Raw genomic sequence first — 16,557 nt, forward strand, 5'->3', positions numbered from 1 at the left:
ACATGAAAAATCACAAGCAAGTCATCCAGGTGTTTTTATAGCTCAGTGGTGGAAACTCGTTCCAGTTTCCCACTTGATAACGAAGTGTTGATTATTTTGCTTATCAATATGGTGGTCTTAGTTACTCCAAGTTTTTATATTTATTGTATTTTTAAAGCTGGTATTTAACTTGTTTTAGTAAACGGTGATGTACATTTCATTCAGTGTATTATTGTAACGGACATTGTAACGGAATTGTTTATAGCGATCTTCATTTATAACAAATGTAATATTCTGGCAGAATCGAGTCAATCGACATACAATATAATATATTTTGTTTCTTTATGGAGGTAAGAAATCAAGTTCATTTTGCAGCAGATGAATTTGATTTGGCGCGTTTTATACGAGTTGTTGATTTGTTCTTGACATACTAAATATTTACTTTCTAACATCAATTTTAAAGGATGATGATTTTGGATCAGAATTTGGCTCAGTCATATCACTGGTAAGATGGAAATTGAATGAGGGCATATTAAGGTCTATTATGCAAGCGGTCCATTGTTGAAACAAATGTGATTCTGAACTAATGATAGAGATGTTTTTATTTAGCAAAGCTTGGATGACAGTTCACAGTATCAAGGTATACTTTTCTGAATAATGTAAGGATAACATTTATCATACTCATGTTTATTATAGTTATATTCCCTTTGTGACTATATTTGAATAGAAAAATCAAAGCACTTGAAGAAATCAAAAGGCAAAGGTATTCTACTTATTGTATGGTTTTGATTTTCAAACTGATTGAAAATATCAGTTTTAATTTGGTTTTAACATACATACTATAATGCATCCAATTGAATATCCATTACTTACAACATATGGAAACATAAACGGTTTTACTTGTTTGTCAAAGTGTTATTGTGAGAAGTTTATGCATCTTAATTCAATGAATATTTAGATCGCCAACCTTATTTTTCACAATCATCTGGAAGTCTAAGCACAAGAACTGGCCCAAGAAGAACCGGTCATGAAGCTTGGTCCTCCGCCATTAGAAATGGCTTTACAGGTGCATGATTTAGCAATATTAATTATAAAAATGGTTCAGGGTTTCATCCAAAAATTCTTAATGCTAAATTGATTATACTTACATATAACTGCATTCTAATAAAACCAGGAAGCAGCATCTTCAAACAACTTTGCATCAAATGTGGTACAACAACTGCCTAAATAGAGAAAAGCACTTCTCGACATTTTGACCCACAGACCATCATTAGGAGAGTTAGTATCACTATAGTTACGAGACAAGATCTAATATGGAAATCCCCTAGAAACATTGAGAAGTGTTTTTGTCTATTTCAGGCAGTTGTTATTCAACATCTGAAGCTTCATATATAATTCCAATCTAGGACTCAGTTCTGAAAATTCACCTGCAAACCGAATGGGCTCACCACAAGTTCAACGTAAAGGAAAGAGTCGCTCTTCCACTTCCGTTGGTCCGTTCTCGCGAGGTAATTAAGAAGACGTGTAGCAAATTAGTAGGCATACAAATATTTCTGATTTATTTCCATATCCGTTCTTAAGATGAACATATTTTGGCCAGTGGTAAACCTGCCTATAAATCCCCAGAAGATTACTATGATGATATCATGGAATTAAGACAAGTGATTAAGGGATTGAAGACTGATAATGGAGTCCTCAAGACCAAACTACAACGAATCACGCAGGAGAATGTCCTGAAGGTATAATCAACCAAATTTTAAAAAATTTACACTTTATATGATCAGTGAAAAAAACTTGGTCCTTTTCTCAACGACTTCTAGGATCGTCAAATTAAAGATTTACTTAATCCAAACAAACAAGTACGTAAAACCGTTATTTCACTTGGCATTTCTAACCTGTTGTGGTTGAGCACATATTGACAGTTTTTCCTCTTTTTTATATTAGCCTGACGAGATTAGACGAACCCTTACAGATAAAAACTCTGATTCAAGTGCGATTGTCTCTAGTTTGAAGCAAAAGATTCATCTCATGGAACGCAATGTGAAAGACAAAGAGAGTGAATTGCGGTAAGTCGGAATGCTTAAATTTAAGATAATCCCAAGGACCGTGGGGTTTCAACCTCCACATTTTATTCACCCAGGGCCACTTTAATTATGCCTAATTTGAGTGGTTTCTAGTCACTAATTTATTGGGTTGGTGATTGGCTCTGGTTGAAACCATTCTTGCTTGTAGGTAATCCTGCACTACTGAAGTTGGTAGGAAATATTTTCAGTGCAGGAGTTTTCTATCTTTTATGTGCACAAATTACTTTGGAACAAACGTGCTTAATTAACACTTTTTGTTAAGAAAACTCAAAAGTGATCTCAAATCAACAAACATTGATGAACTCCGTATTCAAATGGAAACTTATTATGAAGAAACGCAGAGATTACAAACAGTTTTATCCAGTGTCTATTCCCAAGTTCCTGGGACAAGAAACATTTCTGATTCAAGGTATTTCACCTAAGATTAAACCTAAAATTACTCTATTACAGTGGTCAGCCCACCCATGTACCCACTGGGTCTTGCATGCTCTGGATTCTGAAATATTCACTTACAGGTTAAGTAGTAGCAGATCCTCAAGTGTCATGAATACTCCTCCTCGCCGTGGTGGAGTGGAGAGAACTGATGAATATGACGATCAGCTCAAGTGTAAGCTCAACTTATCATTCCCGGATTCTAAGGTCAAGGGGAGGGGGCCCCCACCCCGCCACCCATAACCACCCCCACCACCCATAGCCACCCCCACCACCCATGCCACTCCCACCACCCATAACCACCCCCACCACCCATAGCCACCCCCCCCCCACCCATAACCACCCCCACCACCCATAACCACCCCCAACACCCCCATGACTTTGAGGTATTGAAATGAGTATATAACATAAACCTGGTAATCGTGTAGTCACCCAAAACAATAGCATTTGGTTGTTTTGCTTCATTAAGACTTATTCCAATACCTCAAGATCATCTCACGCTTCGTTGAATCACACGGGTAACCGGGCTCATGTGAACTGCCCCAAACTATGAGCCGTCTTTTTGAGATGAATTGAGGGTTTGGCAAATTTTATAGATGAGAACCAGAGATTGAAAAGCGAAAATCAAAGTTTAAAGAAGGACTTGCTTTGTGCCATCGACAGCCAACGAAACAAAGACAACGCGACAAAAAATAAGAACGGTAAAGTGACACATGAGATCTTTCAAAATATGGATTATGCTTTAGCACTTTCATTCAGTTTCTTCAGCTTTGCATAAATTTTTTGAAGCGGCAGAGACGAGGAGTTGAAATGTTCACTCAAAAACGATGCATACGTGTTTTCGTGCGAGCTCTGGTCCGGGCTTAAAATAGTTTTGCTTTTCTTGCAGTCGACATTGCTGATATGAACCGACTGCAGATGTTGAGGAAAATCGGTGAACTTGAACAAGTATGTGTCCGCGGTAATAACATTTGGAAATGTGGATTTTTTAAGGATGGAGTTATAATGAAACACATTCGAGTCTGAACATGGCTACAAACGTTCTTTCTAATTCTTTTTAGGCATTAGAAGATGGCAAAGCAAAACAGAAAAGTGGACCAAAGGAGTCAAAAAGATCTGGTAAGCTAAACATGCACAAGTGTAAGATCATAGACGATTGGTTGACTGGCTGTGAGCTGGCCAATCAATCGAGCTGTTAGTTGTCTGCGGCCGGTTGTATCAAGCCCGTTTAGCCTAAACGGCTGATAAGTCAAAATTAAATAACACTATTACATATCTCTTGAATGAGTCAACTTGAATTTTATGCACTGATTATGTAGTTGTAAACAGTATCTTTGTATTAAGGTAAAAAACCTTTAGTTTGCTTGTTGAATAAAACGATAGACTTGTTTTCTATTTTGAGCTTATCCACCGTTTAAGCTAAATGGGCTTGATACAACCGGCCCCAGGAAGCCAGACGGTTTATTGAAATATTGTAGGATTTTCTTTCTTTATAATCTAGGCGAAGATCCTGAAACAGAGTTACGTAAACAGCGTGGTGTTATTGAAAATCTCAAGCAAGACAGAGCTCATTACCGCGAAGAAGCTGAAAGTCTAAGGTTAGTTTTGCCAACAGACTTTGAGTATTGCTGGGGTTCATGTCAGTTGGAATAAAGTCATTCGTCCAAGACTTTGCTATCGAAAAAAAAACATTTGTTATCATTAGAGCGAAATTAGAAGCTGCCGAAGATGAGATCTCTGAACTGAAAGTCAAACTACGAAAAACAAATGATGAGAATAGGGAAAGGTTGCAGGCAAAAGATGAATATAGACGCGAAAGAAACATGGAAGACAAGGCCAGTTCCACGATATCTCCTCCAAGACCAACGCCAAAACAACGAAATAGAACTGGGTATGTCACGAGACAATTATGATGTTTACATTGCTTTTAGTTTTTGTTTTTGTGAAGCTGGGATATGCAGTAACTTCCAATCCAGGTACTCTATGGTGTATGTTTTATCCGTGCCTCGATCTAGGTCCATGAAGAAAAGGATTAGTTTTCATGAAGATACCATGAAAGATGAAAAACAAAAAGGGAAATTCACTCATAAAGAAGACGGGGCAGCCAGAGTGTTGCAGAGAAATTGGCGATCGTACAATAACAAGAAAAACTCCCCCCGTGATGATGATGACATCGTTCAGCTCCAGTCCGCTCTCCGTGCTCATGCCATCCGACGTCAGCGTGTTGAGTTACTAGGTAACGGTCACTATGAAGTTGAAGAAGACTTGGAATGGGACGATGCTGTCACTAGGGTCCAGTCTGCAATGCGTGCGCATCATGCCAGGCGGAAGTATTATTCATACGCTGAGAAATATTCGAGGTAAATTATGATGATACATGCAGTAATTTAATAATTCACTGCTACTTAATGAATGGTTTTAAACTAATCTCGAAATACCTAATCACGGGATGTTCCCCGTACCTTCGCTTAGGTGGAGGTAGCGCGGTTCCTTCTCCCCGCCTCTTTTTTTACTGTCGTGGATTTTTAGTGTAAAACTATTGTAATTATAGTGGTCGTTCAAGAAGCGAGCATTCTGATGAATCAGACATCGCCGATAAGCGAGGGAAAAAAAGAACATTTAAACAACAGTCGTTCTTGAAGAAATCGGACAAACGAATCTCAGGTGCCGCCATTGAAAGATTTTAGTTCTTCCTGTTTAGTTTTTCTTGTTTTTCTCTACTCTCCTCATCACAAGAGGAAATGCTTAGTAAAACTGATGTCTTCTTTTTGTCATTCTCCCCTGCAGAACCAAGATATGCCAACGGTTCGGTGGTTAATCAAGAGGAGAGTGATAATGATAGCGACGATGATGTTGTGATTGGGGGATCGCGTCTTAACCTAAGAAACGATGGAAAGAAATCATCCATGTTTAGTGATGAAGGTTTATTTCAGCTTCATATGCTTCTTATTGCCTCAGGTCTTTGTATTGTCTGCCAACACTGTTTAAGGAAATTATTTTTAATGTTTAGCGTCCGTTAGGGGGAAGAAATCCTCAACAAGGATGGAGAACAGTCTATCAAGAGACGCTCGAAGGGATTGGAAAAAAGAAATCAATTCTGAAGACAGCGACGATGATAGCGTTCAAATGCCAACCAGGTGAATAACGGCCACTAAAATACACGCGATTTATTGAGTTAGGACGTGAAAGAGCGGCCAGCAAGCGTGAAGGAATTCCCCTTGGCTCTTTCGGAAAACACCGCTGCAGGAAACGATGTTTGTGCCTATTACTAAGAATGATAAAAATTTTAGATTTGGGAAGTCGGTTTCAACCGTCAAAGAGAAGTCGCCTGACAAAAATGGATTTTCATTCGGCAACAACGCCACGCGAAAGAAAGTGGATGAACAGAAGATGCGAAATTTCTTTGGGAAAGAGAGCGAAGAGAAAGGTTTTCAAAACAAGAATGGTACATCTACTAAGATTCATCAAGTGTTGGACAGTTTTAATGCTGATTACGTCATAGTCAGTCATGACGTCATGCTTTTGGGGACCATCCACTGACCTATACTCTGGTGTCAGTGGATTCATCCCTTCTCAGCAATTCTCAAATAGTTGTTATCGTTGTGTCCATGGCATTAATATTGAGGAGGAAACCTGTAGCAAACAGGCTTTGTTTACATTAATCAGTATGATTACCAGCTCCCGGCATAGTAAGTTCACGAGAAACATTGATAGTGACTTTCTTAAGTCCTTTTTCCTCCTCTCTTCCAAGGTGCAAAGACCGAATCATCTTTAGACAATTTTTTCATCTCATCTCGAGCATCAAAAGCGCCACAAAGTTTCGACAGCCAGGCTGGAAGCGATCCTGAAAGCGAGGTGAATTCTCGGGAGAAACGCAAGGATGAAATGGTGGAGGAAAAACCTAAGAAATGTGGGTGAAAGATTGTCGAATTTACCGCTAAGAATTCTTGTCTTGCGAAGTTTAATCCGCTCCTAGTGAAAGAATAATGTTAATACAGTTCTCAGCTCCAAGCACCAGTTAAGCATTCATCCAGGGTTAACATGGCTAAAAGAATATTTTGGATTTTTTAGCTTTGTTTTCTTGGGGAAGTACAAAGCGAAACAATAAAAATGTAAGTACTTGTTTTTGTTAGCAAACTACGATTACTGACAGTTGAAAGTTTAAGATTTGTTTAACACTCCAGTTTTCTTTTTATATCAGTTTTTTATATCGCAGGTGCCCGTTCCTCCACCTCGTAAAAAGACCACGTCTGATGAAGTGAGTTCAAAATCTGCAAACGTTTGGTCTTCGCGTCCTTCGGCAACGCTCGGCGACGACGATGATGACGATGATGATGATAATGACGTCATTGTGACTCCGAAGATTTCACGAAAGAATCCGACAAAGACCGCCTCGTTACTGGATGAACTGTTTTGATCAATAGTCACTATGAACTGTTTAGTAATGTAGTATCTAAATAACCCAATATTTATTTGAATGTATAAAGATATCGATATTTATAAAGAAGACTATAAAATCAAATGCAATTTTACCGAATGTCTAGATACGTTGAGAATTGGATGACATTTTGCGATGACAATTATTCTTCAAAAAAAATGCTAAGAAAGGGTTTTTTCGAAGTGTTCAATATTTCGTGCGGATGGCAGCAGCGTTTGATGCGCCATAGGATGACCAGGTGAACTCTAGTACGCGGGCGCAGTTTCAGTTATTTTGCAAAAATTCAGTATCCGGCTATTTCTGTGCAAGTGGAAATCCAGTCTTCGTTTGGGTCTTCAAGACCATGCGTTTGGGCAAAATGCAATACGAGGCATGATGAACAAACCAGCAAATAATATTCGAGTGTCAAAATTTGCATGGAAAAAAATCCACGCACTCAATCATGCTGCTTCTAGAATCTAGAGCACTTACAGTATGCACGATCGATCATCACTCCAAAACTTTTGATGATATCTGGCTTTTCAGATACCATCCATGTCAGCATGATGTACGAGTTCGTGTTGAGTAAAGTAAAGAATAAAGATGACAGCGTGTTCGCCAGCTAATGACTTGGCATAGAAGCGAATTCAAATATATCAGTTCGAGTATATTTGACAACTCGTATCCTGAATTTACAAGTGCTGACTCCGTTTCTTTTAAGTGTAGAATCAATCGAAAACTCGACCAAGGAGATTGCGCTTGTCTGAACTATATAAACATTATCGTTAGAAATCAGAATCGTGTCGACGGTAACGGAACAAGCATACGATACCACATGTTGCATTTGTAATTTGATATATTTTACATGGCGTAATATATTGCCGTGTTATCCTACTTATCCACATGTATACTATATTAATCGCTCAATATTTCATCCTATTACGGTACTCCTATATTTATATACGTATACGCACTTTCTAATTTTTTTCGTATTCTATGCATGGCTATTGTCAAAACATTTTTTTTTAACTTCAATAACGCATACGTCTTATTGGAATTGCAGTTTCGATTCCCGCGTAGTTGCGTCATTCTTGTAACATTATCAAACATATAATGTGTACTCACTTGAAACATGATATCGCAGGTATATTGTGCTCCAAGCATTCAACGGCTTCCGTCCTCACGCCCTATTTTGAGCATAAAGTTTACGTCTACCACGCAGGATCGTGTTGTATTGAATGATAATAGGCCAACTATCGCGGAAACAGTTCGGTAAAGCGGATTAACCATAAAAGATGTCTTCTTCTTCCAAATCGAACATGGTAATCGACGATGGTATTCGCAGCAAAGCAAGGAACAACAGGATGATAATCTTTGTTGTAGCCGTGGTGTTTGTCATCATAATAGTTGGCGTGCTATCGGGTGTGCTCAGCGCAAACAGAGAAAAGGATAAATGCGATGAACGGGTTAAAGAAGCTGTCCGCGCTGCTAAAGAAGGAGCTGGAGGTGAAAATGCCACGAAATCTCCTGAACCCACAAAATCTAAAAGTACAAAACCGCCCATAACCACGAAGCCTACCCCAAAAACTACCCCAGCGTCAAACGAACCATGGGATGAAATACGTTTACCAAGCGACGTGGTTCCAATACATTACGACATGCTCATAAAAGTCTACCTAGACACTTTGAATTTTTCTGGAAATTCTAACATTTCCATCAATGTATTGAATCCAACGGACAAGATTTTGTTTCACATCAATAAGATCAATATTACTAAAGTGACTGTTGTGAAACTCGACGGAGTATCGCTGAGTATTAAGAGAGAATTTTCCTCCCCGAAAAGGCAATTTTATGTCGTGATCCTTGCAAAATCTCTGACGGCTGGAAAGTATACATTGATGTTGGATTTTGTGGCGAATATCGAAACCAAAGAGCTGAACGGATTCTATAAAAGTACATACAAGGATAGCTCAGGAAATGAAAGGTTAGCCCTTCATAAGCGCCCGCCGCCAGCAGTTATTTTGGCGCGAATCAATATAAAGCCTACACCGTCTTCCAATGCGCATGTATGTAGTGTGTTGTTTGAGAAATCTGGCTTGCTGGTGCGTTTGGTCGTGTTTATAACCTGTGCATTATTGCCTCTTTATCAGTCATTCTACGCGTGCTAAAACAACAGCATTGAGGCAGCTTAAACATTTGAATGCTCAATAAAACAGGCGATAATTCGTAGGAATTAAGGCAGCCTCCTATTTCGTTTAATCCTATTGAAAGCGCATTAAAATAGTAAATATTCACCGAGGCCTCTCGTCTATTTTTTCTCCCTTTCTACAAGAACGGTTTAAAAAAACAGGTGGTTATAATTAAGTCGTATATATAATTATATATAAATATATAATTGACTGTGTAACTGACAAAAAACACAAATTTTAATGTGCAAAGAGGCAATTAATAGGGTATCTACCTATTGGTAAGAAAATACGGAATTAGTGGTAAAGAATGGTGCGTACGCAAGGTTTGGTGTTCAAGAGTGATATCAATTTACAACGATTTCACAACCGACCGACACTTCGGCGAGTTGATTTACTTTAATTTACATTCCAGAAGTGGTTACCCGGTAACGGGACTTGAATAAAGAAAGGAGGTCACGTTGAGAAGTTTACGTTTTTGCTATGTGTCGTCGGCAAGCCTGCAACGTAAATATTTCGCGCTTGAGACACAGCTGGCTACATGAACTAGGATCCCCTTTGTTCTTTTCCAAGTATTAAGACCCTGCGTTTACTCCGTATAGAACACATTTGTCTTGGGATCTGCTTAAAAGTTTTTCCTGGAGTTCTCTGTCTTCTGTTAACGCGGGAACAACAGAACTAAAGAAATGAGAGACTCCATAACACTAAACAGGACAAGTTATCGTGCAAACACTCAAGATAGAGGAAAATTTTGACGGTTCCGTGTATAAAACAGATCTAGACGGAAAGGGACCGACGTATATTTCGGCCAAATTCTTCAGGTCCTGTGTAAATGTAGCAAAAAGCAGCAATAAACGGGCCTTGACATGAAAATTTCTAAACTGTTCTTCCCTAAAAGTGATGTTATTTGAAGATATACGTTAGTTGTATGTTGTAGTATTTGTTTGAACAAATTTGAACAAACTTTTTAACTTTAAGTATATTACACCCCATAGAGTACTTGCAGCCACTGACTTTCAACCTACTGACGCAAGAAAAGCATTCCCTTGCTTCGACGAGCCGGCTATGAAGGCCACGTTCACCATCAGCATTGAACATCGTGATGACTACACAGCACTGTCCAATATGAACCAGGTCTCCTCAGTGGGTGTTGGAAATAACCGTCATTTAACACGTTTCGCAAAGTCAGTCCCCATGCCAACTTACCTGGTGGGGATGATCGTCTCGGATTTCAAGTATCTAGAAGATAAGACAGGCGAGCATGGTAACATTACGGTAAGAAGTCTCTTCTAGTCTTCTTAAGGTCTAGCTTGTGCTTAAGGGGAGGGCGGACACTTGTTTTTTGGGTTGCGGGAAAATATGGGTAATATCTTTCCATGTTCAGTGAATCCTAAATAGGCGAATGTAACCCTTAAGATTACCTTAGGATTAAGATTAGTTTTATAATTGGGGTTAATCCTAGTCAACTATAAACCTAATGTAAAACCTAATCCTAATCCTCCCAAAGATTAAATTCGTGTATTTAGGGATGACTGACCATGGACCAGAATGTGTCACACCTATAAGAGATGATGATTCAATATTATTATGAACTTAACTTGATGTTTCAGCTCCGTACCTGGGCCACACCTTTACAATATAATGATTCAGACTATGCATTGAAAATTGGAAAAAATGTGACAACGTATCTTGAGACGTATTACGGAGTGCCGTTTCCCTTACCTAAACAAGGTAATGATTGACTTGCTGTGCTGTTGACCGGGGATAACGGAAAACACTTTCTCGCTCCGCGCCGGTTATGCCCTTGTTTTTTGTTGACTAAGTTTCAGCACCACTGACTCATAAAGTTATGTCACAGTAGAGTCTCTCTGGGGACCTGTATATAGTTGCCTAAAGTGTCTTTAGTAGAGAGTTGGGTATGTCAAAATCTGTGGTCTAATTTACATTAGAAACGGATCATTGCTCATCCGTCTGGGCGATGAAACTATAGTACAATTTATGTGCAGTATCTTCACAGTATACATGTGCTATTAAAGATGTTCTAATTGATAGATATGGTTGCTCTACCCGACTTCAACTCTGGGGCGATGGAAAACTGGGGCATAATTACATATCGGGAAACTGCGATGTTGTATAAACCGGGCGTGTCGTCTGAGACGAACAAACAAAGAGTTGCTCTGGTGGTTTCTCATGAGTTAGCACATATGGTAAGGACGTGGGATGCTAAGGTTCTAGTTTTCTTGCTGGATCCGGATGCGAAATTCATATATATATTCAGTTCTGCCCAACAGATTTCTATTGTAAGCTATTGCACTTACAAAAGAAATCCGTCGAACAGAACTGAATATATGAATATTAACACCCCCCCCCCAATTATCGTTCTAGTTACGCCCCTGAGTACAAACTGCTTAACAATTCTGCCCAACCCAAGGTGTGGCCTACACTTCCTCCCCGCCTCGTACATCTTAAAAAGATGTTTGACACTTTATCAGAATATTAACGTGCTTTTTCCGTAGTGGTTTGGAAACTTGGTTTCTTGCAAGTGGTGGAACGATATTTGGTTGAATGAGGGATTCGCAAGCTACGTGGAATATCTTGGTGTTCATGAGGCAGAACCTGACTGGGAATTTGTAAGTAGTCGAGCAGAGTAGTCGCTGTCTCAAGGGTAAATCTTGCAATAATTGAGTTTTCTCATATCGGGAATACGAAGAACGATCTTTTTTTCTTTTTTGTAGAAAGAACAGTTTTTGACAAGTGATCTTCATCGGGCCTTTAGACTCGATGCGCTTGCGTCTTCTCATCCGATACAAGTGGAAGTCAATGACCCTGAAGAAATAAAGACTGTTTTCGATTCCATAACATACAGCAAGGTTTGTAAATCTTACAACAGTATTTAAAAATAAGAAAAGTTAACTAGTCGGCTGTCACTGTAATGTAACTTGTAGTTTTGTTTTTAGGAAGTAGTTGGGTAATTTAAGTTTGTGGAGACGAGCACGATTCCTCATTTCGCATCAAAAGCAAAAACAAATGCTTGCCTGAACGTGGTTTCTTAAAATAATTTGGGTTTTTTCTACTAGGGTGCATCAATTATCAGAATGTTGTCAGATTTCCTGACTGAGGAGAAGTTCAAAGATGGTTTAAAAGTTCGTAGTCCAATATATACTTCCATAGAAATACAAACGCTTGCCTGTTCTTAAAATGAATAATCGTGCAGCCTTTTATTGACGTTGAAAATTGACACTTAACTATGTATTTAGAATTATCTCATCGTAAACAAGTTTGGCAGCGCTGAAACGAAGGATTTATGGGCCGAACTTAGTAATGCAAGTAACTTATTTTGTTTGATTTTATCATCCATGGGACCAAAAGACGAAATAAGATTAAGGGGGGGAGGATACTTTCCTCCACACGAGGTGTTCGTGAGGATGCGAGTGGTGCAGGCGAGATATCTTACGACCATTAATTGTATGATACATTCACTCCCCTTTGACAAGGAAAAAGGTGGTCAAAAAGTCTATTTTGACTTTTCTATGACGAACATCCTGCTAAAAGATTTTACCTCTGCATATCTGTCCCCTGTGAATATATCGCAAAATTAACATTTGATTGCCTTGCAGAGATCTAGTTATAATGTCACAAACTTAATGGAAACCTGGACAGAACAGATGGGATATCCTGTGATCAACATTACCAGAGCTGGGTCAGGCAAAGGAAATGCCGACCAGAAGCATTTTCTTCTTGATCCAAAGGCCAAGGTTACCGAACCCTCGCCGTTTAAGTAAGGCACGACCTTTAAAATGACTGTAATTGTATGACTTTCACGTTGTTGCCAATGGATGTCAATCTAGCTCCTCCATTTCTTCATGTTTTTAGCTACAAATGGACTGTCAAATTAAACTACATTACTGAAGGCAACTCGAATGTGAAAAATCAGAAAATAGTTTGGATGAACAGAAGTTCAGGTATGACTGAAGTAAACTGGTTTAACTTAATAATAATCGCCTATTTCTCGGCGAAAATCCGCCATTTCTAGGTCACTCTCACTCCCAGGTATAAATAATTGTGAAATGCTGTAAAATAATGATTCACAGATAAAATTATCTTAATAGAATTAGTAGGCTTGAAGTACGTGGCTTGCGGACACACTGCGGGAGAAACCTCTCCCCCAAAACACAAAATACAGAAGAATACGTATAATTTTTCATCTATACCCAAATTATTTTATCTATACACGAATATTTCCCACTGTGATTGAAGACTAACATGTGCAGTACTCCTTTCAAACACTAGCCATAAAATAATGACATTTTGTAGCCATAAAATAATGATATTTTGTGATATTTTTAGTCCAATTCGACTGGCCTAAAGGCGAATGGATAAAAGCGAACGTCGGGCAGTATGGATATTACAGAGTGAATTATCAGAGAGAAAACTGGGAACAACTATCAAACGTTTTAAAAAATAATCAAACGGTATTTCATACATCGAGTGATTACGTCTTTGTGTATATACAATTCCATTCCTTTTTTTACCCATTACCTGCCAAAGCTTCTTTAACCTAACTATGAGGGGAGATATATTAACTTTAAAAGAGTTCTATGTATAAACGTTCGCCAATATCTTAAAACCGTTTCAGGTACTATCGTCTGCTGACAGAACTAGTTTGATTGATGATGCGTTTAATCTAGCGAGGTAAGTTTAGATTACCTTAATCCCAATAATTTAAGGATGCATCTGAAGTTTTAAACCGTTCTTGCCGGGATTTCAGAGCTGGTCAACTGGACTATGACATCCCTCTTGATCTCTCTTCGTATATAAAAGACGAGGATAGATATGTACCTTGGAGGGCATTTATGACAGCTATTGGTTTTGTTGATACAATGCTGAGTACTCAGGACTCCTTTGGGAAATTCCAGGTACGAAATGAAGAGTAAACGCACGTGTGCAGATAGGAAAATATCCCAATTGATTTTTCATTGGTATTTATACGCTATTTTCTTTTAGAAATATATGCTTGATATTATCTCGAAAAAAATAGTTGATGTTGGATGGAAAAACAAAGGAAACGACAAACATTTAGAAGTGTAAGTTGGTTGTATTGTCTTTTCAAGTTACCTATACCAGCTTATAATAGAGGTGGTATATATAAAATGCTGTATACATCCTGCACAAGTTAACCTGTAAAAATGCAGTAATTACTTTGCTCCAGTGAATTCTGTTCCTGGTATAACAATTTCATTTTTATATTTTAGATATATGCGCAGTTTGATATTAAGCGCAGCTTGCTCTTACGGAAATGAAGAAGCCAACAAAAAGGCAAAAAATTTGTTCTTGGGATATCTTAACAAGTATGTAAATTGTCCTCGATTGTTTGAACAAATGAAACACTACAACTCTTGTTGTTTGATGCTGTAACCTTGTTCCGTGCGAGGGATCTTATATTTTCAGATATTTATTTATATAGCAATGAAACTCTTGACGTTGATTTGAAGAGCATGATTTATTATCATGGCATCGCCAATACTGGTTACGAAGAATGGGACAAGTTGTTCGTGAAATTTCTCAACGCGACGGTTGCGTCAGAGAAAAGTAAATTGCTTTATGGCTTGGCAGGCTCGAAACAGCCGTGGGTTCTTCAAAGGTGAGTTTAATTCGTTTTCTTTCTCAGCTAAACTAAAACTTCTACAGCTAATAACCCGGTCTGTTGTGTTACTCTAAAGCCTAACCTTAATCCAACAGCCAGTTTATTTCATCACATACATCGAACGAGGAACATTGCACGTTCTCATTGAGGCAGTGTAACGTTAGCATACTTACAGTAGGCATTTCCGGAGCAAGCATTGTGTTCTTGGCGATTCGGCTCTAGTTTTATTTTGATGTCTATTTTCGGCTGCAATTTGTTTTATTTCGTAATTCGTTTTATTTCTATTTTCACAAGTAACAAGTCGGTAACTCTTCTCAAATTAGATCACTAAACGAAATCATAAAAGTCATAAATTATAATAATTATAATTGTAATATTCGATGAATGATGAACAACAGAAACTGAAATATTTTCCAGGTTTTTGCGCTATTCTATTCAAAAGGATAAGGTTCGCGACCAAGACACCGTCACCGTTGTCAGTTATGTGGCAAGAAATGTTGTGGGGCGAGATTTAGCATGGAAATTCTTGAAGGAAAACTGGGACATTTTTTACGACAGGTATACATTAACAACCGATTTTTCTTAATCTGTTTTTCCTAATGGATTTTCAACCCTGTGGAGCTAGGGTACCTACCACAGGGACTCTAGAACAACAGTTATAATAGCTTTTATATTCGGGTCAGGTTTCGCTGAGGTATCTGTTCTGAGCGGAACATTTTTCCGAGAAAATATAGCACCAAAAAAGAGCACCAAACAGTCCAAACTGGCAGCGATGATCCCGAAACACAGAAATATTTAAACTCTTGACTCTTGGTTGTTTTAGATACGCCAAAAGTAGTTTCCGATTTGCGACCGTTATCACATCCACAACATCATGGATGAACACTAAGATTGACCTGGAAGATGTAAGAGTTTGTTTTCGTTGTATAATTTTAAACCGTATAGATATATATCATTGCTCCTGAGCGCGGTTTTAGAGTTGCAGCCGAAAATTAATTACCTGATTTACCTCGCGTGATAAGTTTAATATATGTCTAGCATTGATCGTCTTTTATTTATCAGGTTAAAGCGTTCTTCAAAAGTAGGAAAGATTTAGGGTCTGGTAAAAGGTCTGCAGATCAAGCTATTGAACGTATTCAGTCTAACATAGAATGGGTGGAAAGAAGCACCAAAACTATTGCTGATTTTCTGGACAAAAACTGACAAAAAAAGGTACCTTGGACCTTTAGTATATTTGCATTCACGATGATCGAGGATTTAATTCTAACTAAATAACATCTTTCATTCATTTTAGAGCGAGGAAAGTTGTTTTCACAACAAAGACGAGGTGTACAAGGATACATTATGGCGTGTAGCGTAGATAAAGAGGATATAGATTTAAGTAAGATCTAGTGTTTTTATTTGTATTAGTAATGAAAAGGAATCAAAACGATAGTGTAGGCAGTAGCTGTGTGTGTTTTTACACACAAAGAGTGAAATAATCGTACAAGTAATTTGTGAAAAGGAAAAGAAAACAAATATATAAAGTTAAATAAGAAGTGCGTTCCCATGTTCTAAGGTTGATTCGAATGCTCCCACTCTTGAGGAAAACTATTTCCTTTAGGAGTATTGACGTTTTACTACCATTTGCGTTCAAGCTTGCGGCGTGCGATTTTAAAACGTACGTTTCACGTTTCAAAACGTAGGTTTAACGTTTCAAAACGTTACGTTTGCCATTTCAAAACGTACGTTTTGTTACGCCCCCTGCCATGTTTAGACAATGAAATTGACATGTTTTTGAAGTTCAAACGAACTTAGCTAATATCCAAAAATAGG

At 38.3% G+C, this 16,557-nt stretch overlaps 2 protein-coding genes across 2 annotated transcripts; both read left to right on the plus strand.

Annotated features, from left to right (window-relative positions):
- The first annotated feature begins 69 nt into the window (after positions 1 to 69).
- LOC114525499 (IQ domain-containing protein E-like) lies at positions 70 to 7,040 on the plus strand. The gene is made up of 24 exons (XM_028546871.1): positions 70 to 329; positions 443 to 484; positions 589 to 619; positions 707 to 742; positions 938 to 1,045; positions 1,386 to 1,487; positions 1,561 to 1,718; positions 1,800 to 1,838; positions 1,924 to 2,045; positions 2,326 to 2,472; positions 2,579 to 2,670; positions 3,092 to 3,196; positions 3,385 to 3,443; positions 3,557 to 3,614; positions 3,997 to 4,093; positions 4,201 to 4,386; positions 4,511 to 4,855; positions 5,047 to 5,159; positions 5,283 to 5,417; positions 5,506 to 5,632; positions 5,786 to 5,940; positions 6,247 to 6,405; positions 6,567 to 6,607; positions 6,712 to 7,040. The coding sequence occupies exons 1-24, from the start codon at positions 324 to 326 to the stop codon at positions 6,910 to 6,912; spliced, it is 2,664 nt and encodes an 887-aa protein (XP_028402672.1). The 5' UTR covers positions 70 to 323; the 3' UTR covers positions 6,913 to 7,040.
- A 1,026-nt stretch (positions 7,041 to 8,066) lies between these two features.
- Positions 8,067 to 16,285, plus strand: LOC114525317 (glutamyl aminopeptidase-like). The gene is made up of 20 exons (XM_028546571.1): positions 8,067 to 8,896; positions 10,094 to 10,373; positions 10,709 to 10,829; positions 11,151 to 11,305; positions 11,615 to 11,728; positions 11,834 to 11,968; positions 12,176 to 12,241; positions 12,356 to 12,421; positions 12,716 to 12,876; positions 12,972 to 13,060; positions 13,446 to 13,570; positions 13,735 to 13,790; positions 13,867 to 14,014; positions 14,103 to 14,182; positions 14,351 to 14,446; positions 14,563 to 14,739; positions 15,160 to 15,300; positions 15,566 to 15,647; positions 15,805 to 15,954; positions 16,037 to 16,285. The coding sequence occupies exons 1-19, from the start codon at positions 8,208 to 8,210 to the stop codon at positions 15,943 to 15,945; spliced, it is 2,922 nt and encodes a 973-aa protein (XP_028402372.1). The 5' UTR covers positions 8,067 to 8,207; the 3' UTR covers positions 15,946 to 15,954; positions 16,037 to 16,285.
- Positions 16,286 to 16,557: the final 272 nt, after the last annotated feature.

This window comes from Dendronephthya gigantea, unplaced genomic scaffold, assembly GCF_004324835.1.
Source record: "Dendronephthya gigantea isolate DGI-Jeju-01 unplaced genomic scaffold, DenGig_1.0 000034F, whole genome shotgun sequence".
In the NCBI taxonomy this organism is placed as follows: domain Eukaryota; kingdom Metazoa; phylum Cnidaria; class Anthozoa; order Malacalcyonacea; family Nephtheidae; genus Dendronephthya; species Dendronephthya gigantea.

Excerpts from the sequence above, each read along its gene's own strand:
- LOC114525499 (XM_028546871.1), top strand. Across the intron at positions 3,615-3,996 it reads AAAGGAGTCAAAAAGATCTG|GCGAAGATCCTGAAACAGAG; the intron begins GTAAGCTAAACA and ends TTTATAATCTAG. Across the intron at positions 6,608-6,711 it reads CAAAGCGAAACAATAAAAAT|GTGCCCGTTCCTCCACCTCG; the intron begins GTAAGTACTTGT and ends TTTATATCGCAG.
- LOC114525317 (XM_028546571.1), top strand. The coding sequence starts at position 8,208 with ATGTCTTCTTCTTCCAAATCGAACATGGTAATCGACGATGGTATTCGC. Across the intron at positions 10,830-11,150 it reads GTTTCCCTTACCTAAACAAG|ATATGGTTGCTCTACCCGAC; the intron begins GTAATGATTGAC and ends TCTAATTGATAG. Across the intron at positions 11,729-11,833 it reads CAGAACCTGACTGGGAATTT|AAAGAACAGTTTTTGACAAG; the intron begins GTAAGTAGTCGA and ends TCTTTTTTGTAG.